This window comes from Bos javanicus, chromosome 18 (assembly GCF_032452875.1).
Source record: "Bos javanicus breed banteng chromosome 18, ARS-OSU_banteng_1.0, whole genome shotgun sequence".
Classification (NCBI taxonomy): Eukaryota; Metazoa; Chordata; class Mammalia; order Artiodactyla; family Bovidae; genus Bos; species Bos javanicus.
In genome coordinates this window covers 34,496,496-34,524,452 of record NC_083885.1, presented here as the reverse complement: position 1 = coordinate 34,524,452, position 27,957 = coordinate 34,496,496, and the positions used below count along the sequence as shown (strand labels likewise).

Genomic DNA, 27,957 nt, shown 5'->3' with positions numbered 1-27,957 from the left:
TGGGACCACAGAGCTGCTGGCCCATTCTTCCTCTACCTCGGAGGTGGATGTCAGCCTGGAAGCTCTGGCATAGGTTTGACAGGTGCTAGGTGGTGAGGAGCTGGGTTACAGAAGTAGGGTACAGGCCAGGAGCCCAAGACTGGTCTGGTTTTAGGTGTAAGACCACCTGACTTTTCCTTGATCACAGGGCCATTAAACTCAGTCTCTGGGCCCCCTCCTGTTCCCAAAATCTTGCTTTAAAAGTTGACCTGTGATTTTCATTGACACCTATTTGCCTTCACGATCTCTGATCTCTTAGGACATATTGCTAGTGTTACTTTGGTCCTTCAGAAAGAAAGTGTTTCTAACGTTGGTAGATTTTAAATGTTTTTATAAGCTTCCCAGGCTGTCTCTTCATGATCAAATCCAATGATAAACTTAAAAAAAAATTATTTATTTGGCTGCATCAGGTCTTAGCTGGGGCATGCAGGATCTTTGTGGCAACATACAAGATCTTTCGTTGCAGCATTTGGGCTCTCAAGTTGTGGCGCTCGGGCTTAGTTGCTGCAAGGTACGTGGGGTCTTAGTTCCCCGACCAGGGGATGAGCTTGCATCCCCCACATTGCAAGGTAGAATCATTCATTCATTTAGTGGTGTGAGTCTTAGTTGTGGCACAGACGGTCTTAGTTGCATCATGTGGATTCTCATTCAGGCACCTCGACTCTCTAGTTGTGCTGCTCAGGCTTAATTGCTCTGCAGCAAATGGCATCTTAGTTCCCCAACCAAGGATTGAACCCTCGTCCCCAGCATTGCAAGGTGGATTCTTAACCGCTGGACCACCAGGGAAGTCCCTCCAATGATAAACATTTTATAAAGCATGGCCCATAAATTAATTGTAGTTGTTGTTCGGGCGCCAGGTCATGTCCAACTTTTTGTGACCCCGTGGACTACAGCATTCCAGTCCTCCCTGTCCCTCACTATCTCCCAGAGTTTGCTCAAACTCATGTCCATTGAGTTGGTGATGCTATACAACCATCTCATCCTCTGCCGCCGAATTCTCCTTTCATACCTAATGATTTAATTAGGTGGGCCTTATTTTTGGGTAGGACTTCTACATGGAGGGGTTATACAAGTCCTTCTAAAGCTGTCTCAGTCAGCCTCATAGTCAGACCTCACACAAGTCTCAGTCAGCCTGTGTGACATCAGCTGAACCAGAAGGGTAGTTGCAAATATCTTAACACGGACACCACCAGCATCCTGCCCTGTTAATGTTTGACATCACCCTGATAGAGACTGTAAGTGAGAAATGCGCATAGGTGGTGTCCACTTACTGGTGGCAGAGGCAGGACTAAAAACACTGTGAGCCTGCCCCTCTCTGCTTCCTCACGGGGGGCTGCACGCACCAGCCTGGTGTTGGCCTCCTGTGGGGCCGTGGTTGTTCACATGTGGAATTTGATCCTTTCATCAAGGCCCCTGTACCTATTCTTACTTAAGAACTGGATCAGGTCACATTCCTGTCCGTGATACTGCCATCCCCAGGGGAAAACCCCGTGGTTGTTGTGTGGTGGTGGCGGGTGAGTTTTATTAAAAGGCGGCAGGCACGTGTGTCCACAGATGTGTGCTAACCATACACATACATGTGTGTTTGCAATTTTCTTCCCAGATCTTGGCCCTGATCGCATTCATCTGCATAGAGACCATCATGGAATGCTCCCCATGTGAAGGCCTCTACTTTTTTGAGTTTGTGAGCTGCAGTGCGTTTGTGGTGACCGGAGTCTTGCTGATTCTGTTCAGTCTCAACCTTCACATGAGAATTCCCCAGATCAACTGGAACCTGACGGTGAGTAAAAGTCATGTTCTCTGACTAGGAAAGGATCGAGTGCTCCACGGCACCCAGGAAAATCAGAATCATTCCATGGCATGTTTGGTTCTGGTTCATTTTGATACACAAGTATTCCCTTGTAACGCAACTGTGAAATTTTAGATTTCCATCCTGGGTTGAATAACATGACTGCAGAATTAATGGGACCTTCACTAATGACAGAAACATAACGATTATTCTGACTTCTTTAAAGATGTCATTTCAATTTGGGGATCCTTTGAGACGATTGGTAATGTTAATACTTATAGAAAATGGGAAAGAGAGCATGGAATGAATACATTTGCATATTTTCACACTGGACCTGAAAGCCATTTGCAAAAGTACTGATTCAGGAAGAGCTGAAAATATGAATGAAATTGCCATTAACTTGTGAAACCTAGGAATATTATTACTATTAAATTCAAAGCAGCTGGGCGGTCCCAGAGGGTTTGCTGGGTTGATCATCGAGTCTTAAGAAAATGTGTCCTTTGCTTTCCATGGTTTGGGGCTCTTAACTCTGACAGCCTTACTCTCTGATCCACACGGGAAGCTCAAGGCTGGTCACTCCCAGGCCCCCTTTCCTGGACTTGTGTTACTTGTCCCTGCTTTGCCAAGCGGAAGAGTGAACTTAACAACACTTTGTTTTCTTGATATTTCTTTGCAAATAAGCACGTGCAGGAACTCAAAGAGAGCCAGTTCGGGAGACACGGGCAGGCCCTATCAGGGCCTTGGGTTTCGGGGGAGGGGCTCTGAGCCCGCTTGCGCTCACATGGGCTCCTCTGCTGCTGGCCAGCGCTGGTGCGCGCAGCACTGGAGAGCATGGCCTGGAGCGCTGGAACCAGGAGGAGGCAGCCTGGCTGGCCACCTTGCCTGGTCGGGCCACTCCCATGGTGTTCCAGTGGGGAGCCAAGAGGTGACCTTCTTCCTGACAGAGTGCCGTCTGCGTCGTTCAGACCCTTTTAGGAAGAAAAATAAAAGGAGAACTGGGCTAGAAAAGTTGTCCATTGAAAAGTTGGTTTCATCCTGACATTGAAAAGGAAGAAATAAGCTCTAAAACCTCAAGATTTACTGGAGGCATTTCATCACAGTTTGTGGTGACAGGTTTTAGTGTCTCAGCTCTTTTTAAGATAAAGTCTATGTTAAAGAAAATGCTTCCAGTGTTGTGATCTAAATTGACTGTAATGAACAGGCAGTGCAAGAGTACCTCGCAAACTTCCCCCAAACAGCATGCAGGCTCCGTGGGGGCAAGGTCATCGTCATGGGGCAAGGTACATTGGAAACCCAGACCCCTAGAGTGTCTACTGCTGCTGCTGCTGCTAAGTTGCTTCAGTCATGTCTGACTCTGTGCTACCCCATAGACAGCAGCCCACCAGGCTCCCCCGTCCCTGGGATTCTCCAGGCAAGGAACACTGGAGTGGGTTGCCATTTCCTTCTCCAATGCGTGCAAGTGAAAAATGAAAGTGAAGTCACTCAGTCGTGTCCGACTCTTAGCGACCCCATGGACTGCAGCCTACCAGGTTCCTCTGCCCATGGCATTTTCCAGGCAAGAGTACTGGAGTAGGTTGCCATTGCCTTCTTAGACACTCCGCTAGAGTGTCTAAGGCCAAAATAAATACCTTTGAGGGAGGCGCTGGGCTGGGCTGTGAATAAAACCACGCCAGAGATCCTGTTTGACAAAGAAGCAGCTACTAAGATGGTTAAGACCCAGGGGCTTTGAGTCAGGCCACCCTGTCTGTATTCAAGTCCAAGGTGGCTCTTAAGAGCTGTATATGACTCTGGGCAAGTCACTTAGAGCCCCCAAGTGGAGATGATAGCGTTTTTCTTGCAGGGTTGTTTTAAGAATGAAATGAGACAAGTGTGTACAAAGGCTCCAAACCCGTGGGCGCTGCTGCCAGTATGAGAAATAGTAACTTTACTGTGAGTCAGAGGCCATTGGTGTCTGTCAGCCACGTCATTCCCCTGTAGACTTCACCAGCTTTGACTTCACACCCTGAATTCTGTCTTACCTACTTATTTGACAGCCATAAATTTGTTAGAAGACTTCATACCTCACTGTATTGTATAATATAGGCAGTTATAGCCATTTTCTTACAATAACTTCTGCTGCTGCTACTGCTAAGTCGCTTCAGTCGTGTCTAACTCTGTGCGACCCCATAGACGGCAGCCCACCAGGCTCCCCGGTCCCTGGGATTCTCCAGGCAAGAACACTGGAGTGGGTTGCCATTTCCTTCTCCAATGCATGAAAGTGAAAAGTGCAAGTGAAGTCACTCAGTCGTGTCCGACTCTTAGCGACCCCATGGACTGCAGCCTACCAGGCTCCTCTGTCCATGGGATTTTCCAGGCAAGAGTAGTGGAGTGGGGTGCCATTGCCTTCTCCGACAGTAACTTCTAAGGGAGTAGAATCTGCAAAAATACTGAATCACTCTGCTGTACACCTGAAACTAATATTGTAAATCAATCATACTTCCATTTTTTTTTTTTTAAGAAAGAATCGCCAGGAATTCCCTGGCAGTCCACTGGGTAGGACTCTGCACTTTCACTGCTGTGGGCCCGGATTCAATCCCTGGTTGAGGAACTAAGATCCCACAAGCTGTGTGGTGTGGCCAAAATAATAAATAAAAAAATAAACAGTTAATTTTAAAAGGACCCCTGACCCCAGATCACCATAACAACAAAAAAGACTTCAGGTTCTAATTAATTCGTTCAGGCCTTTATCTCCAGAAATACCTATTTGGCAAGCTTTCTTAAATACTTAGTTTTTCTATTTTAATGGTGAGTCTTTCCACTGGTTGGTGACCACGTGTTTGGGGTTGTATCAAAATGTATCTTTTTTGCTGGAAAGTTAACATCCCTCTTTTCTTTAGGATGGTGTTGGCTAGGGCAGATGACTAGGTGGTGCCCCTGGCCTCCTCTCCCACCCTGTCCCTCCATCCTTTCATCCTTTTCCTACCACTGACCACCAGGGTCTCCCTACCACTGACCACCAGGGTCTCCCACTCCCCGTAGCTGGCAGTCAGAGCCCTCCAGCCCTGGAAGCTCAGTCAAACTTTGTAGAGGAGGGAGGTCTGCAGATGTCTGCTCTACTTTCCTACCTCCTGATCTCTCTTTTCTCAGCTTTTATTGTCAAATACAGCATATTCAGAGAAATCTGTAGAAGTCAAAGTACAGTTTAGTGAAGAATGATAAAGACTACGTAGCCAGACCCCTGGGTCAAGAGTTCGGACAGTGTCAACACCCTACAAGCCTCCCACGTGTCTCTTCCAAACACGGGGACTACTTTTTCCCTCCACCATCCACTCCCCCGACGCTCCGTCCTTGAAAATCCTCTGGTCGGGATCACTGGGGGATCACTGTGCTCCTGGATCCTCTGCTTACTTCCCAGTCCCGCCGCCCCCAGCAATGGTTTCAGCCCTGGAGTACGCCCTCAGTCTCTCTCGTGGCCTACTCTCTCCTCTTGCCTCTGATGATACCACGGTCTCTTTTTCTTCTTCCTCTTTGTGTTCCTTCTTCGATGGCCTTTGTGGCCTCTGCTGTCCTCAGGTCAGGACAGGTGTTTCCTGACCTGAGAACCCAGGCTGGGTGCTGTGGTGAGTTGAGAGCAGTCTGGAGTCACCCAGAGGAGCCACCTGCAGAGTCCTGAGGCTTTGCTGTGACTCATTGTGTGGTGTTTTCGGACACCACTTTTGACACCAAATATATAGTTGTTTTTTTTCCCCCCTACACCAAATCTGTGTAGTTTTTCCACACTGAGTGATTCTGTAAGACCAACTGTGCTGTGCTTAGTCGCTCAGTTGTGTCTGACTCTTTCGACCCCATGGACAGTAGCCCACCAGGCTCCTCTGTCCATGGGGGTTCTCTTGGGTATTCAGCAATTCAGTTTAGTTCTGACACTAACTCCTGGAGTTTATGCAGACCGCACAGGTTAAAGGGCAACTGAGGGCACTCAGGAAATGTTGAGGAATCTGGGACAAAGACCAAATATATATTTTTCATTATGGCAAACTCATCTTTTCTAGAACTCAACTTCCTCAAGGCCCTTTATTAGAGGTGTCTTGGATCCTAATTAGGTTAGGACTCAGTGAGACACTGGGAGTTGTATGGTTGGCACAGTAGGCTCTCTATAGATGGTAGCTGCCCCTGAAACCATAATTCATGGGGCTCCAAAGGGGGTTCACTGGTAGCTCAGAAGGTAAAGAATCTGCCTGCAGTGCAGGAGACGTGGGTTCGATCCCTGGGTTGAGAAGATCCCCTGGAGAAGGAAATGGCAACCCACTCCAGTATTATTGGCTGGAGAATCCCATGGACAGAGGAGCCTGGTGGGCTACAGTCCATGGGATCGCAGGAGTTGGACACAACTTAGTGACTAAACCATTCCACAGAGGAGTTCCCGTCCTTTATGTCCAAAGTGATAGATAAGAAGTGATTTATTAGAACAGGATGCTTGTGAGGCTTATAAGCAGCTGAGTGAGAGGGCTACAGTTTTATAATCAAAGAAAAAGGAGAGGGGAAAAAGACCACTTTTTTTTCCTCATTTTTTTTTTTTTTTTTAGTAGATGTCATGCCTCCATCATCAGCTCCTCCTCCAGGTTGAGTGAGGGAGTTTTTTTGTCCCTACCTAATTAAGCCAAGATGGTCATGGCACTGTGGAAATGTTATTTCAGGTCTCAGTACAATGAGGGTCTTTACTTTGAAATGTCACCTTTCCATAACTTACAGGGGTCTCCCATATTTTTTTTACTTACAATCCCTTAGTGGGATCAGCTGTTTAATGACCTACCCTGTCCCTTTCCTCTGTCTCTATCACTCTGTCATCAGCACTATGGTCAATCTCATGGTCCTGGGGCCGTCAAGGCACAGTATGGGCTGAATGGCTGTAAACCTCCTCTCTCATTCCTGTGTAGATCTGACTTCAGCCAGTCACAGAGCCCTATGGTTATTAAGCAGTGGTGGTGAACACCTGTCTGGGGCCAGGCTTTGGGAACTGAAAGCAAGCACAGGGTAGATGCTAGCTGCTCTTCTGTGTGCTGTGTGGGATGCAGTTTTGTGTGAGGTCTGGGAGAACACAGTGGATTCCTCAGGGGAGGGGGCCTGGAGCAGGTCAATTGGGGAAGTTCAGAGGAAATGCCAGATTCCAGTTGAGCCTCAAGGGATGAATAGGCGCTTGCTGGGCAGAGTATGGAGGGGTGGGGCGCATTGTAGGGTGGCCCACTCTCTGGGACTCAGGGCCCTGTGGGGCTGGGTACGTGATGGAAATGGGCAAGTGAGGAGAGGGGCCGGCGGTCCGTGAGACCCAGAGGTTGCTCTCCTACTGAGTCCCAGCCAGTTGTGTTACTTCACGGGACTTTCAAGAACAACTTTTCAGGAGCAGCTGAAAGTTGGATTTTTTTTTTTTTTTTAAATTTTTGGTTGCACTGAGTCTTCGTGGCAGTGTGAGGACTTTCTCTAGTTGTGGTACAGGCTCAGCAGTTGTGGTGCATGGAGCTTAGTTGCCCCACAGCATATGGGATGTTAGTTCCTACACCAAGGATTGAACCCAAATCCCCTGCATTGGGAGATGGCTTGTTAACCACTGGACCACCAGGGAAGTCCCTGGACTTTTTTCTTTTAAAGAAGTTTCTTATTTATATGAAATGTCCAGGATAGGCAAATCCTTAAAGACAGAAAACTAATTGGTAGTGGTCTAGGATTAAGGGAAGGGATGAAGAATTAACTGCTAATGAGTATGAGGTTTGTTTTGGAAGTGCTAAAAATGTTCTAAAATTAAATTGTGGTGAATTATATCTCAATAAAGCTGTTATTAAAATCATATGTGATAGCAGCCGTGCAGGGGTAACCACTTAATACAGGGGTGTAATACTCTAGAATTCCCTAGACTGTCTTTCACAGGTAGATGTATGTTGTGATATGTGAACGCCAAAAAATGGAACCATTAAAGTCAAGCTTTCCCATTTGAACTATCTTGAGTGTCTTCCATGTTAAATATAACTATATCATTAGTTTTAATGACTGCATACTGTTCCAATTGGAAATACCATTTTACTTAACAAGTCTTTGATTCTTAAGTATTTTATCTTCAGTTTTTTGCTATTTTAAATAACATGATGAACATCCTTATGCTTAGGCCTTTTTGCAACTAGTATGCTATTTAAGATGATTTTAAAAGTATGCTATTTAAGAGGATTTCCAAATGTGGAATTCATAGACAAATAACATGCACGTCTTCAGAGGAGACTGGGCATGTTCAGGGTGGTGTAGCTGTAGACACATGAACCTCTTCAAAATCTCCGCATTTTATCATCAAATATTTCCTCCTATTTCTGAGTAGCCTTTGGTTTAGAAACTATAGTTGTCTTTATTCCTGCAGCTCCTTACCCAGAGTTGGGTGTAACTGAACACGTCCAGGTTTAACTTTGTGAAACATTTGTCCTGGCTTCACGCTGGTCACCACTGAAAGCTGCCCTGCTGGTAGACCTCTCTGGGTAGAGTTTGTAGTTGTACTTTGCTGCTGTCCATGAGCAGGGGCGGAGGCGCTGGCCAGGAGTGAGGCAGGAGCTGCTGCAGGGCTCAGCTGTTAGGAGGTGAATGTTGCCATGTTTAAGGAGGAGATGGCCCCCAGAGCCAGGCCAGCCGGCAGGACCCACCTGGTGGTGATGATACAGTCGAGCTGGCACCTAAGCAGTGTAGGGTTTTGCCTGGTTTCTCTTTCCCTGTAGAGAGCATAGAGGTGCTTTGGTATGACCCAGGCTGTGGGGGCCTAATGCACAAGTGGAAATACCAGCGTAACAATAAACGTGCAGGGAACCCTACGTGTGGGCTAGGCACATGCGTGGCTTTTCATGTACGCTGTTCCACCCAGTCCTTGAAACCACTCCGGAGGGGTGGGGGGCTGTGCCCACATATGACACGAGAGGCAAAGGGACCCGTCCACAGTTGTGAGTGGTTAGGACCCTCGTCTGGGTGTTTATATGAATCACTGTGCTGTATTCCCCTAGACAAGTAAGACAGGAGCTAAATCTTTGAAGCGTTGTATTTGTAACCTGATTTGCTTTGCAAGGAGCTTAGGGGAAAATCCTCTAGGCTTTAGCATCATGGAGACTTGAAGACCATGCACGAGGAAGAGAAGTGTGCGCGGCCTGGCTAAGTGTGTTCTCCATAAAGAGTGTTCTCATTCTTTATATGTCACAAATGCATGAAGGGGTTTCACCAGTTTAAGTCTATTCTTGTCCATAAGAGGATTTGAACGTGTTTTGAAAAGAAGACACTAGAACTCTACCTGGTAATTAGTGAGTGTGTCCTTGTGGGTTAGCGGTTTGGTTTCTGTAATAGGTCATTAAGAAATGGTCATTTAACATGGTGACTTCCTTGGTGGTCCAGTGGTTAAGGCCCTGAGCTTCCTCTGCAGGGGGCCTGGGTTCAATACCTTGTCAGGGAAAATGATCCCACATGCCTTGAGGCAAGGTCAAAAAAGAAGAAAGAAAGAAATGGTAACATGATGTGTTTGGTTAAAATGTGGATTTTTCTGTGGTGGTTTATCAAGCAACATCATTAACTATTTAATTAAATAGGATTAATAGCATCCGCTTTGCCTTCATCTGTGTGATCAATACCCCTGGGCCACCGAAACAAAAACAAGGAGCCATCAGAGAGGCTGGGGATTGTGCTTTTTATGTCAAAAGTTCTTCAGTGGTTTTTTCAGATAAAACCTGCAAAGATCCTTTTCAAGTGACTTTATCTTATTCTTTAGGATTTGGTCAACACTGGACTCAGCACTTTCTTTTTCTTTATTGCTTCGATCGTACTGGCTGCTTTAAATCACAAAACCGGAGCAGAAATTGCTGCCGTGGTAAGTGAACTCAAAAGGTCAAAACAAGGCTGGTTCATACACTTTCTGTGCCTTGCTGCTCTGTCCCCTGGGCTTGTGTCCTATTGCTTCTCCTTCAGCTTCTCCTTTGCTAATGATGTCACTGGGCCAGCGGAGGCCCCGGTCCCTTCAGTGCTGTGGTTCTTAAAGTGTGGTCCCTGGAACGGCAGCATCATCCCGGAGTTTGTTGGAGATGGCGTTCTCAGCCTTCCCCAGAGCTGCCAACTTGGCAGTGTGTTTTAACTAGCTCTCAGATGCACACTCTGTCTTGAGCACCTCTGCTTCAGTCTCTGCCCAGCGGAGCCCTGGATGTCTGAAAGGGCTGTTGCTTTTAAGGGCCTTGCCTGCCAGTGTGGGGTGTTCATGAAGAAGATGCAGTCTGGACACCACATGGCAGTCAGCACAGTGGGGGATGGGGGCAGAGGATGGGACCAGGTAAGGTAAGACTGTCTCTCTCTGTGCTCTGCGTTTCTTTATTGTTCGGTATTTACAAAGAATATGCAGCACTTTTATAACTGAGAGGATTTAAGGTTTATTGAGAATACTAAACTATGAGCTCTCCAAGGTATCACTCAATAGGTTCATCGGTCGTTAGCTAATCATTAAAACACCACCACTTCTCACTCTCAAGCTGCCCACCAGAGCTGCCCACATGAGAGGCAGTGGGGCTGGGGGCTAAGATATGGAATGCTGGGCCTTGTGGCTTGATTTGGGGGTCACACTTGAGACCCTGATTTTTCATCTATATGGTGTTTTGTCTACATGGTATTTCTCCCAGGGACCAGTGTCATGAAGGTCTGTAAGAGAGGCCCTTCTGTGATCTCTTTTTCCTTGTAGATCCAGAATACTTCGAAAGAGTCCTGAGGCTGCCTTTTTGTGGGTCACATGACTATGAACTTGGCTAGGGTCTGACAGCTGGACATGTAGTGGGGTCTGGGTGTTGGGGTTATAGCCAGGAGAGGCTAATGCACCTCGCTCACTGTAAGTGCCCAGGGGCCCTGCGGACTAACCCGGCTTGTGTCTTGTAGATATTCGGCTTCTTGGCAACATCGGCCTATGCGGTGAACACATTCCTGGCCGTGCAGAAGTGGAGGGTCAGCCTCCGGCAGCAGAGCGCCAATGACTACATCCGCGCCCGTACTGAGTCCAGAGATGTGGACAGTCGGCCTGAGATCCAGCGCCTGGACACGTGAGGGCACGCTGAGTCTTCTCCCCTCTGGTCCTCCTGCCCGTACTTTCAATCAAGTTTTTCTTTCCCTCATCACATCAGATTATCATGTGACTAAGTTGAATTTTGTCCTCCTTGGTAACAGTTCATTCTGGGCAAGGGTTTTCATGGCAGCCCTGATGGTGGGTGCAGGAGGTGGGGGACCCCGTGCCCAGCCTTTCACACAGAGGCGGTGGGAGGGGCCTGCCTCCCCCATCCTCTGGCTTGGTGGCCGTGGGAGCCACTGTCCTCGCCGGCCACCGTGTCCACTTCACTGTTCCTGAGCACAGGCTTCGCGGCTGACTCTGAGCCACCCCCTCATATGTATTCGTGATGAGTCAGGACTCTGGATTAAATGGGGGCTGTTGGAGGGGAAAAAACAAGTATCAAGGAGTGAAACTTTATGGTTGGAGTGATGGGTCAGCAGTGCTTTCTGGGCAACCCCCATAGAGGCCCTGAATGCGCTTTAGTCTCGCTGCCAGGATGCCCCTCTCCCCATTGTTTTCCATGCCTGGGGGCACTGGGACCCCAGCACGAGCATGGACAGCCAGCTGTGACACCAAGGGTCTCGGCGGCAGGTGTGCCCGCTGGGTGCTTTGCTGGCTCTGGGGGAGGCTGGCACCCTCTTGGCTGGGCTCCAGGGCACTGCTGCGCATCAGGAGGTCACCATCTGTTTCCTACCCTGCTGAGACGTCCCTGGAATCATCTTCCTGAATCCCAGAGGCTCCTCCAAGAATACGAGGACCATCTTGTTTTCCAGTTTCCTACCTTCCCTGAATACGCCGAGGCTGGACTGCAGATTTTCTGTCATCTTACCTTCCCAGATAAAAGCCACAGGAGAAACACAGTCTGTCCCACCAGTCCAGACCCTTGCTCATTTGCTGGCCTCACGGACCACAGGTGGGGACATGCCTCTGTCTCAAGGGTATGTGCTGATTTTCAAACGCCTGAGAAGAGTTCTAGAGTGAATTCTGAGTGGCTCCGTCTAGGATTTGAAAACTACTTGAATCTGCACCATGACACCCCCTTTCACTGATGTTTCGGAGGGTGACGACCCTGTACCTCAGGGTCATAACTATGAACGTCGATCTTGGAGGCTGTTGGGGAACATTCTAGTTCCGTAAGGTTTTGTATGAATTCTCGGTAAAGTGAAGATTATTGTGGTGACTAAGTTACACAGGCCCCTGCGATGCTGTAGTTTTTTGTTTTTTTCTGTTGGAGACTAATTGTTTCTCTTACGGAAAATTTGTTTTTACATGTCGGGTTTTCACTCTTTGAACTGTCCTTAATGTTTACAAACCTCACTCTAGCTCCAATATTTTGTGTTTCACCCTCACCAAGGAAAAGAATGCTCACTGCTGGTGGGAAGATTTTGCATTAATGAGGAGAGTCCCAGATCTTGTGCTAGTGAGCGCTTACAGCTTCAGCAGCGGGCAGTGTCATGAGGGAGGGGGTCTCGGGGAGCAGAGCCTGTGTGAGAAATGTCCAGCCCTGCACAGGCTGGCATTGCCTTCTGCAGAGCAGAGCGGCGTGCAATTTCCTGCACGGGTGGCTTTGTCAGGTAGCACTGCTTGGCTGGGGACCCCGCAGGAAATGGTACTGGCCATCTCTGAAGGGTCGGGGTTAGGGCTCCCTGAACCGAACATCCTATACAACTCAAGTTCTGCTGAAGTTCCTTTCTGGGGCCGTGACCCAGGCCACCTGTTCAAGCCCCTGGTCTGGTCAGAGACCCAGCTTGTCTGGGGGTAACTGACCTCCCACTGTCCCCACCTAGGGCAGCCAGGCCTGGTCACGGTGGTCTGACTGAGCCCTCTTCCCATGGATGTTGTGAGGCAGTACAAACCAGGCTTCACAAACCTCGTACCTATTATGTGTAGTGACTTTTGAGGAGATTATGACATCTGGATTTTATCTGTTCATTTTATATATTTATTTTGCATTTGTAGAGTGTATATGCTTTGTCAAAATGGGGCTTATTGCCCTCTGAGAATTCCATTTAAAAACAGGGTTACAAAGACTCAGCCTTGCATCAAATGGGGCCCACTTGGAAGGACCACCCTGAACTTTATCAGAAATCTCCTTCTGGGATTCATGTTACTGGGCCTCAATAAAAAGCTGCCTTTGAAGTGAGATTGGAAAAAAGAAGACTCTTCAGGCGAGGGTTGTTGCCCAAGTTTTTCCAAGTCACTTCAATAAAACCGGTTATCATCTGGCTGAAAGGAGTCTGTTGGTATCCTGAGGATGTGCTGTCAGCTGCAAGGAACGGTTCTGAAGCCCACTGAAGTTGTACACGCTGACATGATAAAAGGTGATGACACCTTGTGCCATAGGCCACTTAGGAATTAATTTACATCTTAGTGTTAGAATCTTGGAATTATTTATGTCCCTGTAACTATTTAATGTCCTTTGTGCCATGAGGCTCTCCCATGGTTTTTGTAAATATATTTCTTTATATTTAATTAGCTCCCAGTATAGCCGAAAGTGACCAGATATGCTGACTGGTGGACTGTAGAGTCTTGTCACGTGGTGAGAAGGAAGGAAGGAAGGAAGGAATATGGTTGTCTAGTGTGAATGGAAAGACACTCGCATTTTCTTTATGTTGTTTCTGTGTACGAACAAGACAATCTAGATTTGGGGAGGCTTAAAAGGGCTTTTTTTTTTTTTTGCAAATTGAAATAAGCTTATTTTTGCATTTAATAGTTGTAATATGGATCAGTGTCAGTTTGGTTTGGGGAATTTTTAAGACTGAGGCAACCTTAGTGTTTTTTAATTTTCTGGTGGCATGATATTGGCATTCACAGTTGATGCCCAACTTGTATACGTTTGAATTTGTTCCTGGATACTGGATGGTTGAAACCCTCAAGCATTTGGTGGAACCTCTGGTGGTTTTAGATGGATGCAAACACTGACGTCTTCAGAGAAAGTTTATCCTGGCATCGATCCAGTTGATGTGGTATTTTTTCTTTTCTCTGATTCTCCTTTACCCTCCCTTCACGTTGCCGAAGACATGGCAGGGGGGTGGGGTGCCTTACCCCTTTCATACAGAGAGATTCCAGTCACGAGAGCCTAAAGATACTCGTCAGCTCTATATAAAGCCGGGGAAGGCACAGGCAGTTACAGATTAAAACCTCACAGCAGAAGTTCTATTTGAAGTAAAGGAAACAGATTCTCACTCTGCAGCAAGTCATTCAAGAGAGACAACCTTTGCCCACAGAAAGGCAAGAATGTTGACGCCTGCCCAGTCCCAATATCCATGTCTTCCTTGGCAGCTTGAACCAAAGTGCCAAAGTGGACGGAGCCCAGGCTGGCCGCAGGGAAGTGGGGACCCAGTCTGGTTCTGGGGCTTGGCTCTGGGAGGTGGATGTTACCCCCTACCCTTTGGGCACCATCACTGTCCCTTGGCTAAAGGCTCCTTCCTGTGGGCAGCCATGGAGTGCGTCTGACCCCACCCCATGTCAGAGGCTTCTTGAGAGAGCTTTGTGACTCAGTTGAAAACATTCCTAGTCTTTTAAAGTTTGCAGTTTCATTCGCCTTTCTTTGAGGCTTTCTGAGTGACTCAGTCTTGGGTTGAGCCACAGGCGGTCTCTGAGGAGATAAAGCACTAACTCTGGTCTGCACATGTATGTGAATTCCTGCTTGCAGCAAATGACCCTTGAATACCCCCTCCATATGTCATGTGTGTGTGGCCCAAGCTCACCTTTTCTCATAGACTCACCTGTGCTGTTTGGGAAGGAACCCCTCACTTCTCCATGTGTTTAAGAGGTGGACCAAGTCCCTAATCTCGGGCTCTGCAGGATTTTCAGTGGGCTGTTCTTAGAATCTGCCCTGACAGAGTGTGGAGACAACACGTGGCCACTTTAGGGATTCTGGGAGGCAGTGGCGATGTAAGTGGGTCCCGGTGTGCCACCCATGTTCCAGACAAAGCAGCCATGAAGTCTTTGTGCCAAGGCCTGATAGTCATTTTCTGCACATGTGTTTTACAGGAAAACATGACACTAAGCAGATAGCAAAAGGCGAAAACTACTCAGCTGAGGGCTGCTTCTAAATTGACTGTCCCAACCATGTAAAAAATGGCTTCCTGCTCTAGTGACTGCCATTAGCGAGTGAGGTCTCCAGACACGTTTCTAGCTCCTGGTGAAGTGTGCAGAACCCAGGGGCTCTCTTCATTAGCACCCACTCCCAGGACCAGCTCAGTGACAGCTGATGAGGGAGCAGGGGCGGGTCTGGGAGGTGAGAGGAGTGGGGAGCAGGCCCAGACCATCTGCTGAGGGCCTGTCGAGAGCACTGGGCATGGTTACCCACCCCGGCTGTGCTTGGTTAACTACCTCCTGTCCTCTTTGGAAAAGCAGAGTCTTGTATTCCGGAACCCACTTGCGAGTGGGAGCCGAATGTGGGGACCAGTGTGCCTGGGCGCTGCTGGGCTCTTTGTGTGAGTTTGGGAACTCACAGGTGTGGACAGGTGACTCAGATTCTGATCTGGGGGCCCCTCAGAGAGGACGCAGACCCGACACCGCCTGCCTCCAGCCGTGTAAACCTTCCTGGCTCTTTGTAAAATTTTCATTTCTTCTCCCCTCAGCAGATAAAGCTGAAATCGTAACTGGTTGAGAAGGTAATTGGAAATCTTTGTGGCTCTTTACATTTCTTTTATTTAGAAACCATTTCTGCCCTCAATATCTGTTAGATCTAGAAGAATTTTTTTTCTCAAAGCTTAATGTTTGTTTAGCTTTTCTTCATACCAGTAAATGGCATTTATATACTTATAGGCTTGAAACTCCCTTCTTTGGTTTAGATTATATTCTCATTTCATTTGGATGTAATTTCTCAGCCTTAGGGATTTATTTTTTCCTTTCTTGTTTTTATTATTCTATAAACATTAAAAAAAATTACCCGCCAGCCCGCTGAGTCTAAATCAGTGGCAATTTGCCTAAAGTTTCATTTATGGATCCTTGAATCATGTGTCTTTTTCACAGGGTTAATTTGTTGTCTAGTTTTTATTCCAAGACTTCAGTCTGGGTACTTGCTATCTGGACACCCTGGTGTGTCGTGTCTCCTTTGGAATGCGTTCTACACAGTGCCGAGAGCCTTCAAGAAGGGGTTAATAGCCTGGACTCTAGTGAGCTACATCAGAACTTTCATTTAGAGTAGGACCTTGTCTCAAATGACCTTAATCAGCTTTGCTGGCAGGATTAGGGTGAGGCCCGAAGTTTCTTTTCACCATTGCGCCTCAGAAGAGAGAACGCGTGACACAACTGATTTGACGAGGGTTTGTACGGGATTCAGTAATAATCTGAAACTATCCAATTTGAGTCATCTTGGGAGGATGCTGCTGAAACCCGGTTGGAAGCGCCCCTTGTATCAAGACAGCCACCCGAAGGAATGGTCAGGAAGCGAGGACAGCGTGGGGGCCTCGTGCCCAGGCAGGCAGGGCTGCGTCTGGCTGCTTCCCTCTGCGGCCCATTTTGCTTTCCTGCCTTTTCCAGAATTGATTTCCCAAGTTTCAGGACTTTGCTCTCCTCTCTGCAGATGTGAGGAAGGCAGCTACTCCGGGCTTGGAGGGAAAACTGACTGGTCCAAGGCCTCCTGGGGGAGCTCAAGGGTGGGACGCCTGTGCACCGCCCTCATCCCCCCAGGACTGGCCCAGGCCCAAGGCCTCACCTGCTCCCAGCTCTGTCACTCCGTAACCTGTTTAAAAACGAGTTTTCAAACCCTGCCTCATGATGAAACTGATGTACGGGGATAAAACCAATGCTTCTCCTAAGCAATAAGAGAACGCTAGGGGGCGAAACTATTTGTATATGTTGAAATTTGTAAGGGTTTAGGAACCCATGGCAAAGACAGTTAGCTATTTATTACAAGTATGACTATACTTTTTCCTTTTCCCAAAGTAGGTAGTTGTGTCTTTGGATATTCTAAGACAAATAATAATCACTTCACCTTGGTGCCTTCCGTGTCAGTCACATAAACACTCCCGTCAATCATGGAATTGAAAAAGATGCACATTTGGTTCAACAAGATAACACTATTTTTGTAGCATGATTTTAGATTGTGTCCTTTTAATATTGCTTTCAGCAATGCTAGTTTTGAGGTTTGGTCGTTTTCCCTTTAAAACTTCACTATGTATTTTTAAAAAGAAAAAAAGAAATCCAACCCCTCAGCTTTCCCTTGTCTCTTCTCTGCTGCTTTCTCCCCAACACCTTGTTTCCGCTTACTTAAACAGTCTGAGAGTAAGAGTATATTTCTGTGAAATAGTTATTAATCAGTATAACTGTATTTGGCATTTTTTTACCCACTTGCTACTTCTGAACAGCCACTGCTCACGTCAGATGGTAAGAGGAAAGTGGTTCCATAAGAACAGAACATTGTCGGTGCTCTGAGTTCCCTTCTTTGGGTCTGAAACGGTGACAAGCCCTTTCCCGGTTGCTGCCTGTCTTCCAGATTCGCTCAGGCCATCCTCCTCCATGGCCACCAGCTTGCCTCTGCCCGTGTAAGACGTCCTGGGGCAGGAGTGGGAGTGGGGACTCTGCTGGTCTCAGGTTCATCTTCCACTCGGATCTCTGGTTCATGGATGCTCTGGATAGGTTAGACGGCCCTTTCTGGTTTCCGGCCCAAACATAGTAGATTCTGTGCTGTGATGAGCTTGGTGAAGACACAGATGACCTTTCGCTTTCCCGCCCCTGCAGGACTGAGTTATGTCTGGTCAAGAGAAATCTTGAGGAAACTAGCTGAGTCCATTTAAAATGAAGGCATGGATTTATTGAAACATTAAAAAAAAAATTTTTTTTTCCGCTTTGAAGGGTCAGACAGAGTTATTTTCTAACAAAGGAAGACGAGTAAGATGGCTGATAATTCCCATGTGACTACTCTGGTGCTTGGCCCAGTGGCACTTGGGGGAGGGGCAATGTTAATTTAATAACTACTACACTTTGCTTCTTAAAAGTCTATTTCCTTTAACAGTGTAGATGCAGCTGTGGGGTGAGCTGGGGTGATGTGTGTTCAGCGAACTTGTTTACGCTATTGGGCAGTCTGAGCTCCCGTCCTGGCTTCTGAGGCTGGTGTGGGCACCACTCAGCTCCCACCAGCCCAGATGTGACCATCCATTCAGAGTGGTTTGGGGGGCCCCAGAGCCTTCGCTCCTGTTGGTTTATTCCTGACAGCCTACAAAGCCTCACACTGCCCTCAGTTTTCCCCCTTTATTTCTTTTGAAGGACCAATTTTTTCACGGTACTTGTCCTGATTGTTTTCATAGTGTTCAAATCTGTATTTTTGTATGTAGAGGGAAATAATTTCTCAACACTAATCGCTAATAAATATTGAATTGTCATGAAGGAGTTCTTGTTTAATAAACGGACGTGTAAAAACAGTTATCGTCTCTTTCTTCACTCTGCCTTGCTCCCACCCCTTAAAGGCTGTGGCCCGGATCCTAAAACAGGCTTGTGAGCTGGGGGCCAAACAGCCATAGTGGGGGTGAGGATACTTCGGTATTGCTGTTGACCGGTGGCTTGGCCAGGGCTGGCAAGGTGGAGCCACTCCCAGCAGCCCATCGGCTCTTGCAGGTTCTACTTTCATACGTGTTTTCAGAACACGTTACATATTGTGCGAAAAGCTGGGGCAGAGTGCCTTGATCTTTCCCATCACCTGGGCCAAGACACTGACTCACTGCGGGATTGTTAGCTTGATGTGAGAAGCTGAGACCCCCAGGCCTCTCGTGGAGACCTGAGCAAGTCACCGAACCTTCCGTCAGATTCCCGACTACAAGAGGATCATGTGAGGAGTAAAGAGCCCACACGAAGATGCCTGGCGGGGAGCAAGTGCACGGGCATCGCTGCTGTAACCTGCAGATGCAGGATCCACGTGGGGCGTGGGACCACTCCGTGCTGATGCCTCTCACCTGACAGCGTTGCTCTGGTGTGTAAGGTTTTTATCAAACACACACACTCCAAGCAGGAAGTCAGTCTGGTTTAATCCATGATGGCTTTTTTCAGGATAGGAGATTCACATGCAAGAGAAGAAGAAAAGACTACAAATGCCCAAATCATGGGTCCAGAACTCTGGCTCATTCACAAGGTCTCTTGGGTCACAGGAAATGCCATTGAAGAAGCTGCTTTTGTGTTAAAAAAAAAACAAAAACATAAAGTAACAAAATCCTATTGAAGATATATGCACAGCATAAGGTCCTTAGGTGAACACAGAAGGCACGTCTCACCCCTCATGTGGGTCAGGTGTCCAGAAGTATTGTCCTGAGGGCCTGGGAGCCGCTCACCTGCTGACGGCCCCAGGAAAGAGAGGGTTGGGCTGGGCCTGCCCAGCTGCCCCGCGCGCTGTCGCTGCCACTTGTTACTTGGAGCCCTCAATCTTTTGGACCTGGTAAGCTAGTCTACGAGCTTTGCTTTGAAACAGTCGTACACCCAGAATAGGCAGGTCACCTGAAGTCATGGTCCTGCTCTCCAAAAGTGTGAGGTGGGCAATGGGACCTACTCTCTCCTAGGTCACAGGGTAAAGGCTAGTTTTCTCCCTGCTTCAAGAATGAAGAGGGAACTGGTGCTCCTTGAACAAAAGAATTTTTGGAAGGATCATTATTGACAAAGTGCCTGGCATGAGCAGGGGCCCCAGCCACAGAAGGAAACCACCGGGGCCCAGGGCTTGGCCCTGTGGCAGTCTTTATCTTGCTTCTTTCCCTGACACTCGCCAAGGCATGAAGGGCCCCCCGTGATGGGGTAACAAGGCTCCATCTGCTCTGCCCCCGTGCTTATTTTTGGCAGAGAGGTTAAAGGGCTTAAGGTCCTGGGGAAGAAATGAGAAGGGGCGGAATATTCACAATGCCCTCACAGCAGAGAGGCTGGACAGTGCTAAGCCAAGGGCTGCCATTGTGTATACGGGGGCTCGGGGGCTCAGGAATGTTGCTTGGGGCTGTAAGGAGGCCTGCTCTGTCAGCAGCTCCCACTGCTGCTCGAGAAATCACAGCCTCCCTCCCCACAGGCTTCCCTGGCCACACTCTGGCCGGCCTGGTCAAGTGCGGGAGCGGAGGCCTGCGTGGCTCAGGTGCCAAGGCAGGGCAGGTCTTCAGTCGGAGTCAGAGTCGGAATCCTCTTCTGAAAGGAAAGCAGAGAGGACGCTTGGCAAGAGCTCTGGGGCCAGTGGTACCTGAGAGCCGACTCCGGGGAGGCGCTGTCAGCCCTGGGCTCAGGCCACAACAGCTGATGGTGGTGTCCGCTTGGTGTGGGGACTACGAGTGCCTGATACCCTCTAGGCTGCAGCAGAAGGGAAGCGGGGAACCCAGATGCCCCTTCCTCTGGGGCCCCAGGCCCTCCCAAATCTGCCTGGCTGTTTTCCCTGCAGGTGGCAGGCTTGTCTATCTGCCCCGCCCCCCAGCCTGCAGTGGGGCTGGCTGTAGTCTGAGAAACTAAAACATACTGGAAAAGCAGGGAGCTTGTTTTTAGCCATTTCAGTCTCCCCTGCCCCAGGAGTTTCAATGTCACCTGCCTGGGGACAGCAGGCCCTCAGTGTAAAGAAGCCCCGCAAAAGCCCCCCTTGTCTCTATCCAGCCCTGGGTCACTGCTGATCCTCACAGGGCATGGCCACCTGTTCCAGAAACACCTCACCTGGACGGGGGCGCCTGCTCTTTACAATCTGTTGTCCTCACTCCCCCTGCCCCGTTTATTTTGCCTGCACACTCCTACAAATCTATCAAAACCCAGCTCTAGGGTCGCCTCCACAGCCTCCGAGCTGGCCTGTAGGATGGGCCCTCCCTCAGCTGCTTCATCTCCACCTCTGTGAGCCCTCGTTTTGCTGTTGTAGTTGACGTCAACTCGGGTTCCTCCCGCTCCCTGTTGATGCCGTGCGTGTACACCACCACTGTCTCTGGGCCTGATTCCTGCCCCCTCAACTCCCTGAGGGCAGGTAGTTAGCCTGCCCATCTGCACACCCCTAGGGCCCAGCACACGGCAGCCTCAGCAGGTGTTTGGGTCAACAGATGCTGACAGAAGGCCTGGGAGGGATTGGGGACACCGGATTTGGGGGGAGGAGTTGTGCTGAGCCAAACATCTGATTTACTCACTTGCAGGGAGCTGACATCTGTCTGTCCATTTAAAGCCTGCTTGGGGGTTTGGAGAGGGACAGGCAGGTAAACAGCTTGGGCCCTCCAACCCAGGTCAGCTCCTGGGCTTCCCTGCATTTCTGTGTTGGAGCCTCCACTGCCCCTCCAGGTCCCGCCCCTCTGGGCAGGGACCTCTGTCTCCTCTGATGGCCTCCCTGGGCAGGAAAGCCCCAGGCTTTGGCTGAGGAAGCTCTGAGAGATCACAAGCTCCAAATTGGCTTGGTCCCTCTGGGCATGTCCCTCAAGGGCCCCCCTGTGCTGCACATATGCACCCCAAGGATGTGACATGTTGATATGGCTGCTGTCATGGATGGAAAAACCAGCCATCCAGCTTGCAGGCTTTTCCTTTCTTTTTCAGTCAGGTAATGGCACAACAGCCACTCTGAGCTGAAGGATGGCTGGAGGAGGCCAGAAAGTCTGTGGCACTTTTCCCTGGATATAAAAAATATCCATCCTTGGATAAAACAAGCCCGAGCTGCCCTGTATTTGCCTGGGACTGTGGATAAGAGCTTGGCTTGCTGGTCTTTAAGCTGGGGGGCAGGCACGACTGGAGACGGGGGGCTACTCTGGGACCAGTGGCTGCTCTGCAGCCCAGTGGACAGCGCCCAGGAGTGGTCTCGTGAGGCGAGGAGGTGCCAGGCGTGCCCTCAGCGTGCCCTTCCTGGAAAGGTTGAAGCCCCAGAGAACCGTGTGTTCCCCGGAGGGGAGCAGTTTTATCATCAGTGCCACACGAAGAGATACTAGAACCAGGCTGTGAACACACTTCCTGCCCGTGGGGAGAGAGGAAATGCTCTTACTCCAGCCTTAAACCAGCCAAGAGCCCGCAAGGGAGGGCAGGGTCCCCGCAGTGACCATCCCAGGTGACGGGCCCGGTTCTCTGGTGGAGCCCACAGGTGGCCACCCACCTTCTGCCTTGTCAGCTGTGGTCTCCTGTGCGGAGTCCTCTTGTTTGAGGAATTTGGCTACATCGTTAAAGATCAGGTAGAAGTCAATGGCAAACACGATGGTGGCAAAGAAGCCAAACACCTGTGGAGACAGGGGCAGGGCGGATGGCACATGTCAGCAGGAACAGGGAGCCTGAGAAGGGGAAGGCCACCCAGGGCAGCTGCCGACCCGTCCCCATAGCTTGTCTTCATTTGCTTGGATAAGCAGCTCAGAATGGCAGGCACAGACCCTCTCCCATTAATGACAGATAGGCAATCGAGCTGTTCATTTGGTTTGGCCAACAGCCTTTCCAAATTCTGGGCAGAGTCAGTCTTCAACCAGAGGACTGTGGCGTTGCTGAGATCCACGATGAAAGGCCAAGGTACCTCAGCAGAAGCAGACTGTGCCCAAGGAGCTAGGAGGGGTACCCACTTAGGAGTGAGGTGAACGTGAGTGGGGCACCCCTCCTTCCCAGAGGTTGGGGAGCAACTCACCCCGGCTGCTTTGGAAGCCCCATCTGGGTATTTGGCCACGGCTGTGATGGAGATGGCAAAGTAGATGAGGGCTGCTGTGACACAGCGGAGGAAGTCCTGGGGAGACAGGGGTGCAGTCACATGGCTGTGAGCTCCCTGGTGTGGGGCACACAGCATGGGAAGGTGCCCACAGGGAGCTGAGGCAGGGGAGAGGGGCTCAGAAGGGCAGCGTGTGCCAAGGACAGGGCCGGAATCCCACTGTCAGATCCGGGACATAGGCGGGGCCTCCAGACCAGCCTCCACGCACTCCCCCTTCCAGGCCCCACCTGCACGCCCTGGTCCTCCTCCAATCTCTACTCCTGCCCTGTCCAGGTGCCTCCTGCCTGCCATTCTCTGACAGGTGGACAACAGGGTACGGACCAGGCTGCAGCCCACCCTGTGGCCAGGCCCATCTGGTGGAAACCTTGTCACCGGCTCCCTCTGGCTCTCCAACAGCGAGATCTGGTCACTGGTCTTGCTTTGCCACATGCTTGTGGCAGATCCATTTATGTACCACGGTTTGCACCTACTGATCCCTAAAATGGGGACAGGGCAGAAAGCTGGAGACCAGGGTTCAAGTGTTTCAAGTGTACCTTTGCTGTCCCTTCTGACTCATTTCACACAGCAAAGTCCAGGGTGGGTTTCTGGGCCTTCCCAGGTGATAAAATGAGTTGCCAGATGGCTGAGATCTGGGAGAGCCCTTCAAGTCCTCAGTTAACCCGCCCTGCCCTATATGGAAATGGCTAGAATTCCTGCGGCTGAGGCTCATTCCAAAAGGCCCAGCTGGGAGCACCAGCGCCACCTGATGGCCAAGGGTGAGAATGCCATCTGGGTTCACAGCCTCACAGAGGGACCCTGGAGGCCCAGGAGGTGGGCAACCTGCTCTGGGTCCCCTGGCTGCTGCAGAGTGAGGCCTGGATCACCCGAGTCCAGGCCTTCCCACCAGGTTCCAACTAGCTGCAAACAGCCTCCAGTGACTTGAAGGGAGGGTGAGGGCCAGCCAACCTCTTCCTCCTGGGGCCCCAGCCCTCACCATCATGGGCCAGCACAGGCCCTGCCACTTGTCATTCAGCTGCATGGCATCAGCAAAGAGGAAGCAGAGGGCCAACAGGAACTCCAGCAGGGGCGCCGTGAGGAAGGCAGATGCTGAGGACGCCACATAGCAGACGAAGATGATGAACGAGAGACCCTGGGAGGTGAGGGAGGGAGAGGTCAGGGCCTGTGCACAGCCCCACCCTGCAGGCAGGAAGAGAGGTGGCTCCAGCATGGAGTGACCTACCCAGTTCTCCAGTCGCAGGATTAGAACTCACACGGTGCTGCCCCCAGTGCCTCTGGGCATGGCCCTGCACCCAGGCTCAGGCTAGCTCCCTGCCAGGACCCAATGAGGAAGCCCCAGCCTCTCACAGCATCCAGTCCCCCAGAAGGCTACCTCCCCACCACCCACCCCTGAGGCTCTCTGGCAGAATCCATCCAACCCAGATGGTGCTCCACAAGGGAGAATCAAACCTACACCCTCTCAAAGGCAGTCAACTAAGCAAGAGCCAGTTTCAGAAAATTACACCCCAAACCCAAGATCTGTGCTTTTCAATGAATGAAGAATTTACATGAAAAACAGGACACAAATCTGGCACTTTAGTAAATAATATGCCTGCTGAAGTATTCAAGAGTTGAAATGTACCAATGTCTGCAATTTACTTTGGATGCACCAAAAATAAAACGGATTGGACTCCCCTGGTGGTACAGTGGATAAGAATCTGCCTGCCAATGCAGGGGACACTGGTTCGATCCCTGGTCCAGGAACACTCCACATGTCAAGGAGCAACTGAGCCTGTGTGTGCTCATACACAAGAGCCTGTGCTCCAGCAACAAGCAAAACTACAATAAGAAGCCCATGCACCGCAATGAAGAGTAGCCTCTGCTCGCCACAACTAGAGAAAGCCCACCCAGTGCAACCAAAAATAAATTATAAAAAAGTTAAGAAAATGAATTGATGGACAGAGAGATATGTGAGAGGGGCTTCCCTGATAGCTCAGTTGGTAAAGAATCCACCTGAAATGCAGGAGACCCCAGTTCGATTCCTGGGTCAGGAGGATCTGCTGGAGAAGGGATGGATAGGCTACCCATTAGAGTATTCTTGGGCTTCCCTTGTGGTTCAGCTGGTAAAGAATTTGCCTGCAATGTGGGAGATCTGGATTTGATCTCTACTTTGGGAAGATCCCCTGGAGAAGGTAACGGCTACCCACTCCAGTATTCTGGCCTAGAGAATGCCATGGACTATATATAGTCACGGGGTCACAAAGAGTCAGCCAGGTTGCCAAGAGATTTGAGAGAAAGTAAGTAGCAAGTAAGGCAACTGTATAATTGGTGGGCATATGTTTTTGCTGTATATTTTCAAATTTTCATAATAAGGGAAAAACATCCAGAGGGAGAGGGCGTGGTGACACTGCCGCTGCATGCCCTGCTGCGTCACTGGTCCAGCCTTTGTGAAAGGAGGCGCAAGGTGTCATGAGGAACTGATTGAGAATGAAATGTTTTCTGCAACTTGGCAACTGATGTGGGAGGATGCCAACGCCCGGTTAGTTCTGCATAGGGTGCACTGGGAAGGGCAGATGGGGTTGATGGGCTGTTCACAGGCCAGGGTCTGACAAGGTTTGTGAGAGCTCCTCACCACCACCCATGCACCCAGTGCTGTTCACAGCCCACTTTGCAGATGAGAAGAGTGAGGTTAAGAGAGATGAAGTGGCTTGCTCAGTGTCATACAGCTAATAAAAGGGCATCAGCATTTGAACTCTGGTCTGGCTGACTCCACATGTGTTCTTAAGCAATCCTGCTCCATGGTTGCTGGCCCTTTTCCGTTCTGGTTTCGGTCACTCTGGCTGGGTTTGAGCACGTCCATAGCTGAGTAGCTCAGAGCGGGGCTGGGGGGCTCGGGAGGGATGACACCCAGATGCCCCACAGGGCGCACCATGGTGACTTCAGACGAATGAGCTGCAGAGCACAGGTGTCTGCTCTGAACATGACAACGGAGGTAGCTGAGCCCAGCTTGAACAGATGGGAAACTAAGGCACAGAGATGTGCTGAGAGGCTGCTGGAGCCTCCCAAGAAGACAAGGCCATGGGACTCTGGCCCAACCCTATCCTCTACTTCCTGTGCCAAAGGCTGTTATCTGTGGCCCTCATTTTCCTTTCCCCTACCCGCAGAGCCTGATCCTGGGGATCCCCCTTTTGATTCTGTTCCTCATTCCCCGGATCCCTGGTGGCAACTTCCTCCCTCTTCCTGCCCATGTCAGCCTCCCACTTGCTTGGGCCTGGGGGCAGCCAGAGGTGACCTGAGGACGCAGGAGTGATCTCAACTGGCTCCCCTTGCCTCTTCAGTGCCCATCCCTCATCCACCCTTCCTCCCCTCTTCATCCACCTGGACCTAGGATCTTGGTGCCCAGTTTTGCCAAGGGCCTCCTCTATGCTCTGCCTACCCCTCCTCCACCCATGAGGAGGGCTTGAGTTGGGTGTGTTTGGGGTCCCCTCAGTGGGCCTTGGACTCAAGGCTTCTCTCCACAAATGTGGCTCCTATCAGTCTGCAAAGTGGCCAACCAGGAGGTGACTCCGAGCAGTGTGAGCTGAGTCCGGGATCCGGGTGCCTCATGTGGGGAGTTGGACAGGTGCTGGCCTTGTGACCTCTGAGCTGACCCCAGAGGCAGGAGGAGGTGATAGGACCGACGCCTGCAATCTGCCCCCTGGGAGCCCAAAAGAGAGGTGGGGACAGAGTCCTCCCTCTGATCCCTGCTGTTCTCAACCATGCTGTCACCTGACCTGCAACTGATCCGGGTCAAATCCCCTAGACGCTGGGGCCTCAGCTTTCCCGTCTGCAAAGTGGGAATAATGACAGGGGTTATCAAATTGCTGGAGATTCAAGTAACAAGTGCTTCTGTCTCATCCCGCCTCCCCACTAGGCGTCTTCCCTCCCTTCCCTCCCCTCCACGGAGGCCCAGCTCCAACCCCCAACCCCACAGGCCGACAGTGCGAGGGATTTTCAGTGTCCCGAAGACAAAGGGCTGATGGGCGTGGGTGGGGGTGCGGGAAGGAAGGAGCTCAGAGGGGGTGGGACGGCTGGGGCTGGATCCCAGAGAGGGCGGGGAAGAGGGGGATGAAGTCATCACCCCCAGCCGCCCCTCCGCAGTCTGGGTGGGGGTAGGCTCCTGCGCGCCCCCCAACCTTGTGGGCCGGGCCTCACTCAATCCCGGGGGGTCGCGCCCTCCCCACGGCTGGCGGGACTCCACTCTGGTTTACGCCCAGCAGCTCGAGGCCGGGTCGGTCCTCCCTGCGCCCGAGGAAGCGAGCCAAGGAGCCGTGGGCCCACCCCGGGTCGCAAAGGGCCGATGCCTCCCGGGTCCGGCAGGGGCGTGGCGGGAGGTTTTGCGGAGCGGGGTGCCCGTGAGGGAGGCCTGAAGATGCGGGAACGCAGCCCGTCCCAGGGGTCCAGAGAGGGCGGAGGGCCCGGAGGTCACACAGCGCCGGGCTGCGCTCCCCGGGGTCCGGCCACTGCGTCTGTGAGCCCCCTCCCCGGGCTCCCCTGAGGCCCCCGCATCGCCTGCGACCCGTGCGCGGTTCAGCTTCAACGAGCCCATCCCAAACGGAGGAAGTTTGCCCAACTCAGCCCAACTCTGCGGGGCTGCGAGCGAGGCCGGCGGGCGAGGCGCCGGGCGTGCAGACAGCGGCGCCCCAGCCCCACGCCCGGGGGCTGCAGGCGGGGGCGGCCGCTGGGGGCTGGGCTCCGCCTGGAGCGGGCCGTGGGCGCCGCACTCACCGTCTCCGCCAGCAGGAGGCGGCCTTTGAGCGAGCAGAGGAAGGCGCGCGCCGGCAGGAGGGCACGGAGCCCGGGAAGGGCCGCGCTGGGCTGGGTCCGGCCGGCGGGCTCGGGGTCCGGGTCGGGCTCCGGGTCTGGGGGCCACATGGCGGCGGCGGCGGCCGATGCTGAGGCTCGGCCTCGCTCCCTCTCACCGTGCGCCCGGGAGGGAAGCGGAAACCCCGACTGTGCGGAAGGAGAGCCGGGCTAGACTCGCAGGGCGCGGGGGCGCATCCCTGCCGCTCCGCCCCCACCCCCGCCCCGCCCCGCCCCGCCCCGCCCCTCCTCCCTTGCTGTGCTTTTCTCGCCTCCTCGCCTGCAGCCCTCCTCCCTGACTCCTGCCCCCTCCTCTCCTCTCTCCCCTCTTCCGCCCGCCTTCCTCCTCCTCCGCCCCTCCTACCCCTCGAACCTCGGCTGCCCGCATTCCTGCAGCCCGCGCTGGCCCGGGGCTTCCTCAGACCCCCGCCTTCTCCCCTCACCCCTGTCCTGGCGGCCGGAGACCTTATTGCCGCCACCCAACACTCCGTCGGAGTTCTCAAACCACCCCTCCTTGCCCAGAAGATTGTTGGCTTTCGTTGTCTTCCGTCTAACTTCTGCCCATGCGTGCTGGGGACCCAGGAACTTAGGCCTTCAAAGAGCGAGATAACTCTCTTGTCTTCCTGTGGCTTTGACCCCCGC

At 51.2% G+C, this 27,957-nt stretch overlaps 2 protein-coding genes across 3 annotated transcripts in view; one reads left to right on the top strand and one right to left on the bottom strand.

Annotated features, from left to right (window-relative positions):
• CMTM4 (CKLF like MARVEL transmembrane domain containing 4) overlaps nt 1–19,041 on the top strand; it is a 79,741-nt gene extending 60,700 nt beyond the window's left edge. The window contains exons 2-5 of one of the 2 annotated variants that reach the window (XM_061387449.1): nt 1,643–1,819; nt 9,585–9,683; nt 10,730–10,890; nt 17,344–19,041. In XM_061387449.1, the coding sequence (XP_061243433.1) occupies nt 1,643–1,819; nt 9,585–9,683; nt 10,730–10,890; nt 17,344–17,491 (585 nt within the window). In that variant the 3' untranslated portion in view covers nt 17,492–19,041. Of the gene's footprint in view, nt 1–1,642; nt 1,820–9,584; nt 9,684–10,729 lie in introns of both variants that reach the window. The other variant, XM_061387450.1, reaches the window with a different exon arrangement.
• On the bottom strand, nt 18,850–27,542 carry CMTM3 (CKLF like MARVEL transmembrane domain containing 3). Its single transcript, XM_061387451.1, has 5 exons — nt 27,241–27,542; nt 23,471–23,626; nt 22,420–22,515; nt 21,907–22,027; nt 18,850–19,997 (listed from the first exon to the last, which is right to left on the bottom strand). Exons 1-5 carry the CDS (start codon nt 27,385–27,387, stop codon nt 19,969–19,971), a joined length of 549 nt encoding a protein of 182 aa, XP_061243435.1. The 5' UTR covers nt 27,388–27,542; the 3' UTR covers nt 18,850–19,968.
• Nucleotides 27,543–27,957: the final 415 nt, after the last annotated feature.